Source organism: Trachemys scripta, chromosome 18, assembly GCF_013100865.1.
Source record: "Trachemys scripta elegans isolate TJP31775 chromosome 18, CAS_Tse_1.0, whole genome shotgun sequence".
Taxonomy (NCBI): domain Eukaryota; kingdom Metazoa; phylum Chordata; order Testudines; family Emydidae; genus Trachemys; species Trachemys scripta.
Genome location: NC_048315.1, coordinates 19986655 through 20003407, shown reverse-complemented (window position 1 = coordinate 20003407; position 16753 = coordinate 19986655). Strand labels below are relative to the sequence as shown.

The 16753-nt window shown below is 49.6% G+C and overlaps 2 protein-coding genes across 2 annotated transcripts in view; one reads left to right on the top strand and one right to left on the bottom strand.

The window, feature by feature from the left end:
• Positions 1-1536: 1536 nt before the first annotated feature.
• C18H17orf50 (chromosome 18 C17orf50 homolog) lies at positions 1537-3834 on the top strand. The gene is made up of 4 exons (XM_034752510.1): positions 1537-1772; position 1934; positions 2824-2983; positions 3773-3834. The coding sequence occupies exons 1-4, from the start codon at positions 1537-1539 to the stop codon at positions 3832-3834; spliced, it is 459 nt and encodes a 152-aa protein (XP_034608401.1).
• Positions 3835-13668: 9834 nt separating this feature from the next.
• Positions 13669-16753, bottom strand: part of MMP28 (matrix metallopeptidase 28) — a 44900-nt gene continuing 41815 nt past the window's right edge. The window contains exon 8 of the mRNA XM_034752847.1: positions 13669-15130. Coding sequence (XP_034608738.1) covers positions 14736-15130 — 395 coding nt within the window. The 3' untranslated portion in view covers positions 13669-14735. The remainder of the gene's footprint in view (positions 15131-16753) is intronic.

Below are 16753 nucleotides of genomic sequence, written 5' to 3'. Positions count from 1 at the left end.
GTGAGCAGGAGGGCAGCTGGGGGCTTGTGATACTTAATCCTGCCCCAGCATGGGGGGCTAGACTAGGTGACCTCTTGAGATCCCTTCCCCGCCCCCCCCCTCCATCACCCTGGTGTAATATGACAAAGGCCCAGACAAGGAGGGCAGGTCTTTCTCTATCTTGTTTAAAACCCAGCAACAGACTCTGTCTAATTCCCTAACCCTGCCCAATATTGGGACAAAAGATTTTATATTCCCCTGGGAGTGTATTACCTTAGCAAGGACTCCCTGGGCTGCCTGATGCCAGAGAGATCAGATGGACAGACCCAGCAGAAGCATGGGCTGCCTCGGCGCCAGCCATGATGGATTTCATAGGAACACAGGACTGAAAGGCACGTCCTGGGTCACTGCGGCTGGTCCCCTTAATGCCTCATACAATCCCATGCTCCATTCCTCTTGGACCTGCGCGCTGGCAGTGATCTCAGTATGCAGGACGCTCTGTCGCGCTGCCCCCAGGCTCAGCGGTGGTTCTCGCATGAGTTTGATTCCAAACACTGAACTGTATCGGGTTTTGTCTGGGGCGTCTCATAGCGACCGGCACTCTAGCTGCATTGACACAAGGCAAATGCTGCAAGACATGATTTTGCACCATTCCAACGTTCAGTGCTGCCTCTGGGAGCGTGGCATTGCCATGTGCTTGGAGAGAAGGGCGAATTCCTGTGGTCCCCTTTCCCATCCCCTGCTAGAAGGAAGGAGGCAACTCCAGGCACCAGTTTGATCACTCCTTATTCCCTGCATTGATTGGCCCTCTCCAGGCAGTGCTCTGGGATTGGTATGCCGCTCGCTCAGACTAGAGCAAGGTGCGCAGAGCCCTGCTAAGACCCACCACGTCCAGACCCACACGGCTTGAGCGGCAGAGGTGGAGTGTGGCTGGATTTTGGTGGCACGCACGTATGTGTTCATGATTTGTTGCATCGTCCCTGGTGCTGGGCAATACCATGTAACATTATGCAAAGACCAAGCAGCCAATGACAAACTCCCCCAACGTGGTAGCTTCGTTAGTTTGTGCAATGGCTTAGAGTGCATTGCAAGGATTTTACGTCAAAGCTTATAGACACAACAGGTCCCCTCCCCAAACCACACCCACCATTAACGATGGCCTGCCGAAGCTGGTTACAGCTTGAGAGATGAGATGAGCCCCACATCATGCTTTGGAAGGCAACAGGCTGTGGGACCAGATAACTGAGTCAAGAGCTGGGGGCCTCTCACTGGTAATGCCCAATCCCAAGGCATCTGGATCCAGCAACCACCAGACAAAGCACCCCTCGTGCTATGGGGTGAGGGACATAAGGCAAAAGGCAGTTTTGTTCGGTGGTTTCACGTAAGTGCCCAGAGGCCTTCGGCCACATGGTCAACCCAGAGAATGACCATCACATGAGTCAGGCAAGAAAGGGCCCTGGTCATAGCAGCAGGTAGAGGATATAAACATACCGGGACTTCATTTTAGCCCCAACTTCATTTTATGCTCCTGTTTGCCCCTCCCCCAGCATTCTTACCATGTCTTGGTGGAGAAAAGAGAAGGAGGAGCAGGAGATGGTAGAGGAGGAGGCCAAAGAGCTGGAAGTGGCAGAAGAGGACACAGAGGAAGAGAACATAGTCTCCTACTCCCCCCTTTCTCCTCAGACGTCAAGCACAGAGCAGGTCCAAGAGCTGAACAAAGCAGACGAGAACTGGTTCTGGGGCTGGCTCTCGCCGTTCTCCCTCTTCTCCGGGTTACCCACGCTGGCAGACAGGTACTGGCACTGGGAATCTGGGGCCAGCCCGTGCTCTGCAGAGGGCGACCCACCGGGGGGAAATGAGGCGAGTCGGCATACTCCCTACGGTATGGGAGATTTTACTACAATGGCATGACAGCATGGGAGTTGTCCCTCCAAGTCCTCTAGTGAACCCGGAGGGTCACTCCAACCTGCCACCATTTTCTTCCTAATTTCTAAATTCCCTGAAGGCTGAAGCCCTCTGTCCCCAGCTCATGCACAGTACCAGTAGAAGTGTCCCATACACTGGGCCATCAGTTGTGGCCAGGCTGTGCTAGAGGGACTGTTTGCATGATCTACTCGATCCTTGGCCTCTCCACTGAGACCGATCGTTATCAATGCCAGGTCTCTGAAATGATAGGGAGCTCCGTGTGGATGGACTAGAGCTATGCAAAGAACCGATTTTTCAGTTCAGTGGCTGAACCAAAACACTGGCAAACAGTTTGTTTCGGGGCAACCCAAAAAAGTAGTTTCATATCATTTTGGTTTTTTTTTTTTAAACTTGTTAAAAATAAAATTGCAGTAAAGTGTTTTTAAAAAGGTATTTTGCATTAAAAAAAATCTAACTGTTCTAGCTCAAAAATGTCAAAATAAAATGTTTTGATTTGGAGGGAATTTTTCCCCCTTTTTTCTTTTCTTTTTTTAACTGAAACAATTTGACAAATTTAACCCAAATTCATAGAATGTTTCAATTGTCCCAAATCTGCATTTTTTGACAAAGAAATTTTTGGCAGAAAAATGTTGTCGAACTGTTGTTACTTTGGAATACCGGGGTGATTCGGCTTGCATAACGCATGTTATTAGTCACCTGAAAACTAGCCAGCCATTTAAACACGCGTCATTTCATCACCTTGAAACTGACGTCTCTTAAACTTGCCACACAAGAAACCCATGGTCTGCTGCTATCATCCTGCAGGGCTGGGGAGAGAGACCAGCCGCAGAGCAGGAGCCCTGGTGACTTCCTCTCATCTCCCTTTTCCTTCCTAGGAAGAGATCTCAGCAGGAGCCCATCTGTTGCCTGCTGGACAAGAAGAGGCCCCCAGGCAACACGTGCTCCGAGTGCGAGATCCTGTTCTGCAGGAAGTGTGAGGGGCTGCATTACAACCCGGGGTTCATAGAGCACTGCATCCTGGGCCATGGCAGGGAGGAGCCAGAGGGCTCGGGCCTCATCAGCCCCATTCTGAGTGCAGGTGGGTTGAACAAACAGCAGATAGGCTGGGATTTGACAGTTGTGAACCACCAGGTGCATGGGCTCCAACCTGCCTCTTGTGTTGCAGGCATGGCACCGGGGCTAGCCTTAGGTATGTCAGGGCCTTACGCAGAGGATCCTTGTGCTTCCCCTTTACCCCCATCTCAAAGCAGATCCCCCTCTCCCACCCTCCCCCTTCCCTACATCAGTCACTTCCCCTCCCTTTGCCCCCATTTTCCCCTTCCTCTTGCTAAGGAGTGGAACCCAAGCCAGCCTCCATGTGCAGTGTCCGAGAAACTCAGTGTGAATTGCATACCCTTCTCTGGGGCTGCCTCCGAACCAGCCTGTCTCTTCCTGCAGCCCCCCCTGCTCCCAGAGCCCTGGGCTCTTCCAGCAGACTGGCTACCTCCTGCAGTAGAACTCTTCCCAGAATCATGGCATCCCTCAAACGGTAAAGCCCTCGCTAGCCACCTCTCCAGCTCCAATGCTGGTTGGAAGCTCAGCCTACATGGGGCGTAACATCAGCACTGAGGACACACAGCTGATGCCAGCGTTGCACAGGGTTAGGGCCACGGTAGATTCCCAAGCCGGTGCAGCTGGCTGGGGGTTGGCACGTCTAGAGCAGAGGCAAAAGGAGATGGGATGTTATGAGAAAGAGAGAGGCCACTAGACCACTGACAATTAACCACAGAGGCGATTGAAAGTCAGAGCATTCATCATTCAGGTTGTCAAAAAAAAAAACCTTCCCTGCCCCTCTGCAATCATAACGTGTGATCGTCCCTTATTCCAGATTCCATCAACCTGGCTGTCGCTCCAGGGGGAACAGAAGATGAAGAAATAAAGAGAAAATGAAGTGGTGACTGTAATCATTCTCCTTTATTCCCCCATAAATCGCCTGACACCGCAGACAGGCAGAGACTGCATTGGCATCAGCATTCTTGCTCCTAAAAGAAGGTGAGGGGCTGCCTGCATGACGACTTCTCTACCTGGCCCGTGTGCGCAGTGATCTTCCACAGCACACAAGAGACTTTCCAATAGGACTGGTTGAAAATTAGCCATTGGAACTTTTTCCTCGATGGAAAATGGGGGGGGGTTTCAATTAAACAAAAATTTCTGCAGAAAGCATCTGTTTTTACTCAAAACAATTCGGTGCGTCACTGCAAACGTGAAAATCTGAACACTTGGGACCAACCAACAATTTTTTATTTTTTATTTTTAATTTCAACAGGCTTTGGCAAAAAAAAAGTTTGGTTTGCAACATTTTCAGTCAAAAATTTGTGGGGTTTAGTTGTCAAAAATGGAGAAATTTTTCAGTTTGGGTTTTTTTTTGTTTGTTTGTTGTTGTTTTTTTTGACAAAAAGGCAAAAATTTCCACCCAAACCCCCTCCCAGCAAACTCAAATATTTTCCAACCAGTTCTCCCCTCGCCAGCCTCCCCCCAATGGAAGAGAAAAGCAATACAGAGGGTTTCTTACACACCTCAGACCAATATCTCCACCTCCTCCTCTTCCACGCTGGCATCTGAGCGCTACATATAAGAATAAGGGTATTATACAGATTGCATTAGCAACCCCAAAAAAGTGACAGGCACTTTCCAACCAGAGACAGAGACAGTCCCTGGATGGGAAGCATGTTAAAAAAATCCCAAGGATGCCGAGGGATTAGTCAGGGTGATAAAAAGGGCTACAACTCAGCATAATGGGATGCAAGAGGCTATGGTAGATTCTGTTGGTGGAGGAAGGCATTTGACAGTGGACGGAGACACATACATCCTGCACAGTCAGTGCTGGGAGTGGAAAAGGGCTTTGGAGCCAAACAAGCATCTTTCCATTGGCTGCAGTGGACTTCGGATCTCGGCCCAGGGTTTGATCATGTCTGTTTTCTGTGATTGGCACCCCTTCACTCACTGATAATTCCCCCCCATCAGTCCCGTTTCCACTGACCGGCCATCAGCATGGGTCATGTCTATACGGGGAAGGTGCTGAAATTCTCCCACCATTAGTCTAGCGCTGATGCAAGCTCTCCCAGTGCTAGCAGGGATGGGAGCACTAGCCTTTGTTGGCTGCTGGTGAACCAGACGTAGCTGACACCAGTGCTGGAAGGCAATAGCTCGGCCACCGTTGCTAACACAGGTAGCACTGCACTGCTGACAGATCATTGGGGGAAGATTTCAGAACATCCTTAGCGTAGAGGCCCCCTGACTTGGAGAGCGGAGCTTCATTAGAGCCACTCATCAGCTGGTCAGGGAGGCTGAAATTCGCCCGTGTAGAAGGCCTACACACCCCTTAAATCACAGCTAAGCCCTCAAAATAGGGTCGTGCATAGGCCTTGTGCTTGTTGTGACAGATGCTATTTCGCCAGTGTTCGGGGATTGAACCAGGGACCCCAGAACAGCGCTCGGCAGGAAACAGTTTTCTCATCCCGCAAAAAAAAATTGAGATTTGGACATTTTTTCCCATCCCAAATGGGGACGAAAAGTCAAAAATCTTCAAAAATGTTATGACCTTCAGTTTGGGTCAATTGAAATACTTCACTTCAATAATTTCGAAACTTTTTCTTTCGACCTTCCTCCCCCACCCCCACTATAATGAGCTGAAATTGCCAAACAAAAAGTTGTTTCGAACTGGGAAACCAACGCTTTGCATTTCAAAAACGTTGCAACGGGACAGGTCGACAGCTTCCAAACTTTGTTTTCCAACATTGGTTTGAGCCAGGAGCTTCTTGGAAACCGACCCTTTCCCACCAACAGCTTTGGCTTTAACGAATCAGCAGTTCCCGAGGAAAAAACATTTTGTCAAAAAATTCCCCAGAGCTAAAACCATGAGCTGCTGCAGCACGAGCTAAAGAACCAGGCTCTGTGCCTGGGGCTGTAGGACCCGGGTCGTCTGTGGTGGATTGGGCAAGCCACACACTGACCGGTGGGTTACATTGGCCCTCTGCAAAGGAGTCAATTTCAGCCTAAGGAAGTGAGACTCTCCCAGCGGCTCTTGTGATCACATTGTGTGTATGAGCATGTGTGTGTGAGAGAGAGATTCTGTTACTCTCTCACATGCTTTTCTCTGCCACCTGGAGTTCTGGATGCTTGTTCCTCGAGAAGGTCTTCACCCTCCCTAGGACTCAGTTACTTTCATGTAGGTGCAGTAGTGACTTAAAAACTGCAGAGCAGTGATCTGAGAATAGGGCTGCAGTTTAAGGGGTGCTAATTGGATAGCAGGTGAAGCGCCACTAGGAAACCCGGGGGGGCACTTGGGTTCTGGCTGATGAAGGCACAAGAAAAGCTGAGCTCTCTAAGCAGACAGACAAGCTGAGTTTTTCTCTCTGTGCCGCCCTCTTCGGCCCTGCCCACACTACCATGCTAGCAGCGGCAGGTATTGATAGCCAAGGTCTGGCAGCTGTGCGGATCGGCCCTAAGTTCGAACCCTAGAATACGGACCTTGCTGGGGATGTGTGTTAAAACATGATGGTGCCATGATCTCCTTGTGCGCACAGGACCAAGCTGTGTTATAACCATGTTACAGCCCTGGGATTTACACAATTGCTGGTGTAGATGGAGCCATCGTCCCTGTAGGGAGAACGGCAGGCTCTGGTTATTGCAGATCTCACAGCTACATAGACAATTCTCATCCACAGAAGATGAAATGCTACTGTAAGTGCTTGTCTCTGGACCGGCCACATGCACTGGCCTGATGGGACCAGGCTGTCTCCTATGGCAGATGGTGCCTGATTCACAAACTATTCTCCTTGCTTTTCTCCTCTATGCTCTGCCATCACCAAACTCTGTCCTCACCCAGTGAAGGACTTGGCCTAACACACCAGCTCTCAATTCCTACCTTAGGAGCGCTGTCCGTTCATATAGGTGCCTTTTGGCCCCTTGATATAGGCCTGTGTTGTTGATTTCACCAGTCCGCTAAGCTTCTTGGCTGTGGACTTTTCATGCATTTTTCAGAGATGATGCTGGTGCACCTACCAAACAGGAAGCAGAATACAGTGCATCCTATAGCTAGCCACGGGTACCTGAGAGCTGAAGGCATTAATCAATAACCAGGTTGATGAAGAGGATGGTTCTTTTTCCTCCACCCTGGGAGGCTCCAGCACCTGCAGGAAGAGGCAATTGTTTAAACAGCTGTTTCCCGCCAGGTGATTCCCCAATAAAACATCCTACATACTGCCGCTGTCATTGTACAGTGCAGCCAGTGGGTCCCCTCCGACCTCAGCCCAAGACCTCCAGGGATTCTCCCCAGCCACCCACATGCTTGGTGACATTTCTCCTAAGCGCATGGCCCTCTGATCTCAGCGGGACGCTACCAAAGCAGTCAAAGTGCCCATTAATCTGAAGCCACCCCTCCAATCCCACTGACCGAGGAAGGAAGAAGGCGCGTACTCTGTCTATTCCACCACTCGCCCTCCAGAACCTCCTGTCTGCTGCACAGGTGCTAGTGGGTCTGTGTTCCTCTGCCAGTCATTTCCAGCACCCCCTCTTCCCAGTCCTTGTCAGTGGCAGCAGCATGAATGGACCCGATCCAGGACTGTTTCACTGCCTTCAACGGGGTTCTGCTTCGAGCTAGAAACTTAATGTTTGGAAGATCACCGCACTCCCCAAGGAAATTTTTGCCCTGGATGGTGGACTTTTCAAGCCTTGCTTGTTTCACTGGTCTTGGGTCTTGCAACACTGAAACAACATCATCTTGCTGGTCCCACACAACTGCAGCCCGTGCTAGAAGTGCAGGAAAGACATTTATAAACAGGCAACTTCCAACCTTTTATATTTGCTCGTATATTTTCCTAGTTGCCTAGCAGGCTCCCTGGTTGGATTAGAATCACCCTGACTGGCTGTAGGTATCCTGATGCCATGGGTCTGGTCCCAGGGGAGTAGGTGAGTTCCAGGGATATTAGCACAGCAGGTATTTGGAAGCTCATCCATTTGCTGGAAGAACTCCAGGTCTAGCTGCAGGTGCTTGGATGCCACCAAGCTGGGTTTCTGGCTGAGAGATTTGCTCCAGAGCCGGCAGCAGATGGCTGGATAGCATGAAGCCAGCCATTTAAGTTAGTGACTTAATCTAAAGGCACGTTAGTACTATGCTGAGAGTCATATACTGGCTTTGCAACCTGGGCTCGGTGGGAATGCAGCATTGTCAAACCCAAGCATATAAAAAATAATGGATCAGGTCCAAAAATATTCTTGAGATTGGCATGAAAATCATGAGATTTTTAAAAATAATAAATATGGGGTTCTTTTGGTTTGCCCTGGTGTTTGAGCCTCCAGGATGCACTTGCTTCATGTCTTTAAGCTTTTCTCTGCAATTACAAGGACTAGAAACTTAATTTCTTTTAATTTCTTCTGACTCTTTTCTATAAAAGACATGGCTCCAGGAGCTGAGGGTTTAAGAACACCATTAATTGTGAAAGTTGGCAACACCAGAACATGAATAGTTCCCCAGACACTTGCTTTCCTGCCCCGTAACAAAGGCTTGCAAGATTACAGTGTCTAGTTTGGATCATTTGCTTAAAACCTCCATATATATATATATAATGGACCTTTTATGGGCCATAGATTTAGCCTCACATGTTTTGGCTGTATCAGTGTAACCCTGCCCCCACCCCCAAGAGCGAGCGCGCAGGGAGTTTGTGACTTGACACAGAATTAAACTCTGCCAGCCAACACCACATTGGGGAAGGAGGTCCGAGCGGCCCAAGAATCTCAAATATTCCCGCAGGCTCGGGTATGCTGCATGCCTGACATACTCTGAGAAGCAAGGTCGCGGAGGAGAAAAGACCCATTGTAAAACAAGCTCTGAGACAGGGCTGCCTGGTGGCTTGCCGTATTGCATGAAGTAGGAGCTCCATCACACCCAGCCCAAGGAGCTAAGGTGGGAGGATCTCAGCATAGACAACTGGGGCAGGGCTAATTAGCAGGTGCCCTGTGTATATTTCTTCTGCCCTTTCCCACAAGGGAGGTCAGGAGAAGCAGCTCCTTTTATTTTCCCTACTACTTCTTGGACTTCGTTGGAGAAGCCTCCTCCTTCCATTTCTGCTTCCCCACGTTGATCCAGCTCATGTGATCCACTTATTGCTCAGGATCAACCCTACAATAACAAACCAGTGCATGTAGCCCACTGCTTTTGCGTAGCCCTACAATAACAAATCCGCGCGTGCCGCCCTGCACTCCAACAACAACAAACCAGTCCGCATGTAGCCCAGTGCTTCTGAGCAACCCTACGATAACAAACCAGGGTGTGTAGCCCAGCACTCTTGCACAACCATACAATAACAAATCATTACATGCAGTAGAGAAAAAAATATTTCAGCTCGGGAAGAGATTTCCATTTTAAGCTCCAGGGAGTTATTGTGAGTGACACCGAGTGGAAAAATGGGATTTAACATATTCTGACCAAACAGCTCAGCTGTGTCTTTTAAGGCTCGTCCTGCACTGCCGGAAACCCCACTTTCATCAGAGCCACATGCTCTGAATTAGACCCCTCTCTACCCCCCCTCATTCCTCAGCAACAGTTCGGGACATTCCACAAGGCTTGTTCTTGAGATGATTTGACAAGTCAGGATGTGAATAGCTGCAGACAACGTGCTGCCATGAGAACAATCCCAGAATGCACAAAGCCTGACGGCTGAACATTGCACCATGGGATGCCTTCCCAGAAAGCAGTCTGGTCTGTACCGGGCCCAGTCCTATTCAACATATTCATAAATGATCTGGAAAAGGGGGTAAACAGTGAGGTGGCAAAATTTGCAGATGATACAAAACTACTCAAGATAGTTAAGTCCCAGGCAGACTGTGAAGAGCTACAAAAGGATCTCACAAAACTGGGTGACTGGGCAACAAAATGGCAGATGAAATTCAATGTTGATAAGTGCAAAGTAATACACATTGGAAAACATAATCCCAACTATACATATAAAATTATGGGGTCTAAATTAGCTGTTACCACTCAAGAAAGAGATCTTGGAATCATTGTGGATAGTTCTCTGAAAACATCCACTCAATGTGCAATCAAAAAAGCAGACAGAATGTTGGGAACCATTGAGAAAGGGATAGATAATAAGACAGAAAATATCATATTGCCTCTATATAAATCCATGGTACACCCACATCTTGAATATTGTGTGCAGATGTGGTTACCCCATCTCAAAAAAGTTATATTGGAATTGGAAAAGGTTCAGAAAAGGGCAACAAAAATGATTAGGGGTATGGAACAGCTTCCGTATGAGGAGAGATTAATAAGACCGAGACTTTTTAGCTTGGAAAAGAGACGACTATAGGGGGGATATGACGGAGGTCTAGAAAATCATGACTGGTGTGGAGAAAGTAAATAAGGAAGTGTTATTTACTCCTTCTCATAACACAAGAACTAGGGGTCACCCAATGAAATTAATAGGCAGCAGGCTTAAAACAAACAAAAGAAAGTATTTCTTCACACAACGTACAGTCAACTTGTGGAACTCCTTGCCAGAGGATGTTGTGAAGGCCAAGACTATAACAGTGTTCAAAAAAGAACTAGAACTAGAAGCGGTTAAGAGCCTGGCAGTTCCTGGCATTTATACAGCACCTTGCACAATGGGGTTGTGGTCCATGATGGAGGCTCCCAGGTGCTAGGATCATACAAATAAATTATCAGAACCCCTGAACCATATAGCGAGGGGCAGGCTCACCTCCGATCAGGGCTGGAATCAGCACCCTTTACCGTCAACATCTTGCCTCCTCCCACACAAAGTACCTCCAACGCCCAGAGAAGAGGACTGGGTTTTGGTTTGACTCCCGGGTCTGCCACAGACTTGCTGCGTGGCCTTGGTCAGGTCCCCTTACCTTTGGGTGCTCCTGTTTCCCCATTTGTAGAATGCGCCTAGTGATACCCACCTACCTCCTGGGATTGGGGTGTGTTGTCGGGATGGAGATGGGGTGTGTAACTATTAGCAAACTGTAGTTCAGCCTTGGCCTAATTCCAACCCTGCGTGAGATCCTATTTGTCCTTCGTCAAATGAGGCGCGTCCATGCCACCTCCGGGAACATGCCCTTTCATTAGCAATTCCACGTCTGATTTCCCTGAAGTCTGGGGAGCTGCCATCCTTTCTGATTAACATGCTTGGCCTTTCTTCCCAGCCTCTTATCTGAAGAAGAAATTCCTTCCCAGCCCTTTCATAGACCTGTGATTGTTCTGTCCCTTCCCCCTATCGATCTCCCCCACTGCCACTGCACACTGGGACCTGGTAGAGGTTGGGCTAGGGGGCCAGATCCCTCTGCAGGGTAAGTTGTTTGAGGGCTGCGAAGTTGGAGCAGGAATGAACTTGGCCCGTCCTGCCCTCTGCACGTATTGCGACACCTTCCACATTCTTCTGCGCTTTATATCCTGTCCCCCGCCGACATACCTGGGTGTCAATAGGCAGCAAACAATAAACAGCACTGGCATGTTACAACACGAAGAAAAACGAACCGGGCAAATGCCCCTTTGTCACTTCAGAAAGGGGGGAGGAATGACTCCTTAGCCAGAGCTGGTGTGGGCTAGGAAGTGGTCAGTATTGTGTCTCACCACCTCATCCCCAAACAGAACCGGCATCACCCATGCTCTGCTGCTATGGACGGCCGTGAGTTAATCCTCCATGCTCCTTATTTCAGCTCTGGAGGAAAACGAAATTAACAAATCACAATGCCGGAAGACATCCTTGCTAATCAGGGGCCTGCTCCTGTGAGGTGGGGCCCTTTAATCCCCACTGAAGGATCGCATCCCAAGGCAGGCCCAGGCCTTTATTTAGTATAATGCCCTTCATACACACTGTAGCCCGAAATGCTTTGCAGAGTTAAACCAGCTCTTCATTGCAGGGACTGGGTATTAGTACAGGGAAGACGCAGCTGAGCAGGCAGTGACCAGGGCGAAAAAGAGCCCCTGGGAAATCTGCAGGATCTGTTGTTGTGCCAGTTGCAATTTGAACAATCAAAGCTGTTTTGGACAGCTACAGATGAAAAGCTTCTGACAGGTGCCTGCGACAATCAGATCAGAAGGAAACTTTCCCCCAGTCCTGGAAAATAACCCACTTTGTGCCTTTATTGTGAACACTGAATTTCATCCTACTTTGGTCCAAAACAGTATGTCTCCAGGATTCCACTAACAAAGCCAGCCCACTCCACTCCCTTGCCGGCAGCTAAGCTGTTAAATAAACTCAGCAATGCCAACCACAAACATTCAAAAGAAACCAACAAGCCAGACACCTCCCCAAAAAAATCTCGAGATTGGCTTAAAAATCATGAGATTCCTGTTATTTGCATTCTGGGTTTTGAGCCTTTTAGAGTTCACTGCGGTCACATTCTCAAGCTTTTCTCTGCAGCAAGGAAGGCTAGAAACTTGCAGTTGTTTTTAAATGAAAGCTGAATTTCTCACAAAAATCACATGCCTCCAGGAGCAGGGGGCTTTAAGAAAAACCAGCTGTCGGGAGAGCTGGCAATATTGTGAGCTAAGGGTGAGATGCCCAGAGCTGCCTAAGGGGTTGGATACCCAGATCCCATTCATTGCAATAGTCCCTGTGATTGAGGGAGAACAGTCACACAGTCGCAGGGTTCGCAAGAGAGGTATCATCGTGTTCCCTACGCTTCAGCAGAAGGCTCGAGCTGGCATGATAAATGCGAAGGGGCGGCTGGTACAGCATTCTCTGCGAAGGCTGGAGGACTCTGGAAATTGCTCTCCTACCAGAGTCAACCCAGCTCAGTTTGGTGGTCTTCTGGGCACGCTGCGGTTTGATAAGCTTTGGAGAGAGGGCCAAGGAACTGGGATTTGGCTTTTATATGGGAAAGGCTGCTTTACCCTTTAATTCCTGCCCAGGAGTGCCCTCTGCTGGACCAAACCAGGATGCCAGGACAACCCAGAGCTGCTTCAATCACCAAAACTGGAGAGCCACACACTGCAAGCAAAGCTGGAGAGGCTGGAAGCCAGGTCACCTCCAAAGAGGGTGTGAGCCAGGACAGCTTAGACAAGGATCGAAACGCTTTTGATGGCAGACTCCAGCAAAACACGTGTCCCCCTCTACCTCCTCTGAGACATGCACTCACCCTCCCGGGGCCTTAGGAGTTGAGCGTCCAAAGTGTTCTTGAAAGAAAACAGGGCAACATCTCTGCAGGTCCCTCTCCCAGCACAGGAACAAACCCTGCTGGGCAACTTCTGCAGCGTGGGCAGGATGCAAGCGTAGTGTTACCATCCTGGTTTCTTGATTTCCTGGGCTACCCGGGCCAGCTCCCGCTTAGGAATCCAGAAAAGACACATCTCCAAGAAGATGGAGAGAATAGCTCAGTGGTTTGAGCATTGGCCTGCTAAACCCAGGGTTGTGAGCTCAATCCTTGAGGGGGCCATTTAGGGAGCTGGGGCAAAAATCTGTCTGGGGATTGGCCCTGCTTTGAGCAGGGGGTTGGACTAGATGACCTCCTGAGGTCTCTTCCAACCCTGATATTCTATGTGGCCGCATCACAGCCCAGCCCAGCCTAGGGCATTACTTGGGAAATCAATACACAATCACTGAATGAGATGGAGCAGACCTATTATGTCCCATGTAATCCAAACCTCCCCCAACCCCCGCCACTATGTCTATTTTCTCAGTCTAGATTTTGGTTTCCAGGAGTGTAACTTTCACCGTTGCCCTTAGGAGATGATGCTTCTTTTCAGATGCTCCCAGATAATTCAGAAGCACAAGCCGATGACATTTCAAAGGGTTTTAATAGGCGTGTACAGTGGTTTGTGCTTACAGTATAGGATACTCTCACAGCTATACAGACTACCTTCTCCACTAAGCAAACGGATGCCAGGCTAAACTGCTGTAATTTATAACTTCTTCTGGATCTCTCAGTTACAGTAGCCTACGCTAACCCCTGAATTTGGCCCGGAGAACGATCAGAGTTGTTCTCATTTGTCACCCAACGAACCCAGCAAGATTAGAGCCGCTGGAAAAATGAAAAAAAAAAAATCGCCAATCATTTGGAAATTATGTTCTGTTTCGCAGGTTCAACCTGGGCCCATTTTTCCGATAAACGGTCTAGTGAATAACCCAGTTTGGGGTAAACGAAAAATGTCAATAGCAGTTTTGATAAAAATTCCCGTTAAAAATATTGTGAAAAACAACATGAAAAAACCCAAACCAAAAAGATATGGAAAAAGTCAACAGGGTTTTATTTTTTAGGATCTCCCCCTCCCAAAATGTTTCATTTTACGGGAAATATGTTGGCATTTTTGGACCAAAAAACCCCTCGAAATATTTTTAAAATTTCTATCATCTGGACCCTGGCACATCAGGGTGGTAGTTCTGGGATTATCCAACCTCGCCAGGCTGTTTGCAAGTGGAGATGTCTTTGAACTGAGAAGCTGGTCTCGTCTTCTCTAGAGCTCTGTAAAATGTCCATTTTAGCCCTTCTGTTTAGGGGGGGGACATTGGCTAACCCACTGAAGAACACTCTGGCCAGAGAGATCTGCCCACTGTTCACCTCAAGGTTGGGACTATCCCTGCTCGCCTGCGGCAGTCACTGGGATGGCTCCGGAGATGGGAGTTCAAGTAGATCATTAACAAGAGGTATCTGGGTGAAGGACGACGTGGTAAAAGAAACGTGTATCTGAATAAAAGCCCTCCCGGTAAAGAGCAGGGCAGAAGATGGGGATCAGCCGCCATCTTTTCGATGCCACGTTCAGGGCCGGATTGTGCCCTTGTCATCAATGCGTGGAGGGGGGTGGAAGGCACAGCATGGCCCCTGGTTATGTCCGATTGTGTGGGAGATCAGAAGAGAGTCTGACTGGAATTCCTGCCCCAGCAGCCAATCCACGGCAGCTGGGCGGCCCATTTCCCCGTCGCCACCACCTGCAGCTTGGCCTGGTCGAACTTCCAGTACTGGTCCTCCCTGAAGAAGTACACGAAGCCATCCTGCTGTGTGAGGGCGCCATTCACCCCGGCCGGGACCCCGTTCCAGTCCCTCAGGCTCCTGGGGTAGTAGGGCTCCACCTGCAGGGACTCCTCGTTCACCACGTAGTACTTGGGGCCCTTGAAGAGCACCAGGTGGCGGAGCTGCTGGAAATAGAGGGCCGCATCGGGGTGGCGAGGAAGGTTGCTGGTGCTGCACTTCTGGGGGAATCCCGCCTCCAGGGCGGACCCTTTGTATCGCCAGCATCGGCCGCCTGGGGAGAAGCCAGAGACAAAGCTGGTTAGGATCGCTGAGGGGGGAGGCTGTGTAGGGGCCAGGACACACGGCAGGGAAGTCAAGAGCCATGATCTAGCAACAGCATTTTGACAATGGGAGCTGGTTTCTCAAAGATGTGTAGTTAATAAATAATAGACAGATCAGCAGATCCCAAAGCATTTTACAAAAGGAGTGCAGCACCGTTCCTGCCATTTTACAGATGGGGAAACTGAGGCACGGAAAGGCAACAGGATTTGCTCACGGTCACCCAGCAGGCCAGTAGCAGAGCTGGGAATAGAACCCAGGTCTCCGAAGTCCCAATCCAGTGCTCTATCCACTAGGCCACATCAAAAAGGTATTTGGAGGAGGACAGATGATGTTGTGGTTCAAATGTAACACTGCACACCCAAGTGGGCTGCCGGCAGGAGGCGCCTCTGGATCTAAAAGCGGGAGCCTCTCCTGCCAAGCGAAATGACCCAAGGCTGCATGCAGCAGGCTCGTCTGTGGCCCAGCACTACGCTGTGGGGGGTCCCACGCCCTGAGCTGGGATTCAGATCCGGGGCCGGCTCCCCCGTGGTGAATTGCACCAAACTCAGATAATCTGCCTCGGAAGGATGAACACCTTGTGGGAGGTGCCCACATCCAGCACTGCCCACCTTAGTTTGCAAACAATAGCTACAAGAGGTCAGACCTGCCTGCCCCCATTCCTCGCCATGGGCATGGACCCTGAATCCTAATGCCTGCATTTGGTAGCGGACTAGTTCTGCAGACACACCCAGCCGCTCTGAGATCATGGGCGGAGCTGGGGAAGCTGCTTTCCACAGGATTATTATTAGTTCCCGTAGCCAGCTGCTGCAGAACCCCTGAGTCCTGGGAGCACCAATCTAGCCATGCCTCCCAGTGCTGGTCACACAGCCGGCTGCACCGTTGATGGCTGTCAATCAAATGAAAACAAACTGGGGGGGGGGGGGGGATCAAGGACACCGCCACAAGAAGCTGACTCCGAGGGAGGAAGGAGATGGGCGTAGATTTCTTAATGACAAACAACCAGCAGGTGTCAGTGCTGTCCAATTTAGGACAAGTTGCCCAGCCCTTCATCAGAATCCCTGAGCGATTCCCAGGGGGAAGAGGGATCCTTACAGGTTTGGGGTTTATTATTAAAAGAAAACAGCCCAACTAATGTCTCCCTCACAGATGAATCGACGCGCAACAACAGAGGATCCTAAGGGGCGAACGTGGAATGCAAAGAGCCTAGATGCGCTCAAGAAACCTGTGATCAAACCCAGCTCTGGGCTCACAAGGGAGAACGCACCCTAAGGTACTTATAGGGTGACCAGCACCGTAATACCTGAGTGCCTCACAATTTCTTTCATGCATTTCTCCTTCCGACACCCTGGTGAGGCAGGGTAGGGCTGTTATCTCCATGGTACAGCTGGGGAACTGAGGTGCAGAGAGGCTAAGTGACTTGCCCAAGGTCTCAGGAAGTCTGTAGCAGAGTGGAGAATTGAATCCAGGTCTCTCAAGTCCGAGGCTACAAACACCTGTCTTACCCCAATTATATTTACTCGGTGCCAAAGCGCGCGTGTCACTTGCCAGACACACAGCAGATAGGGCAGCCATT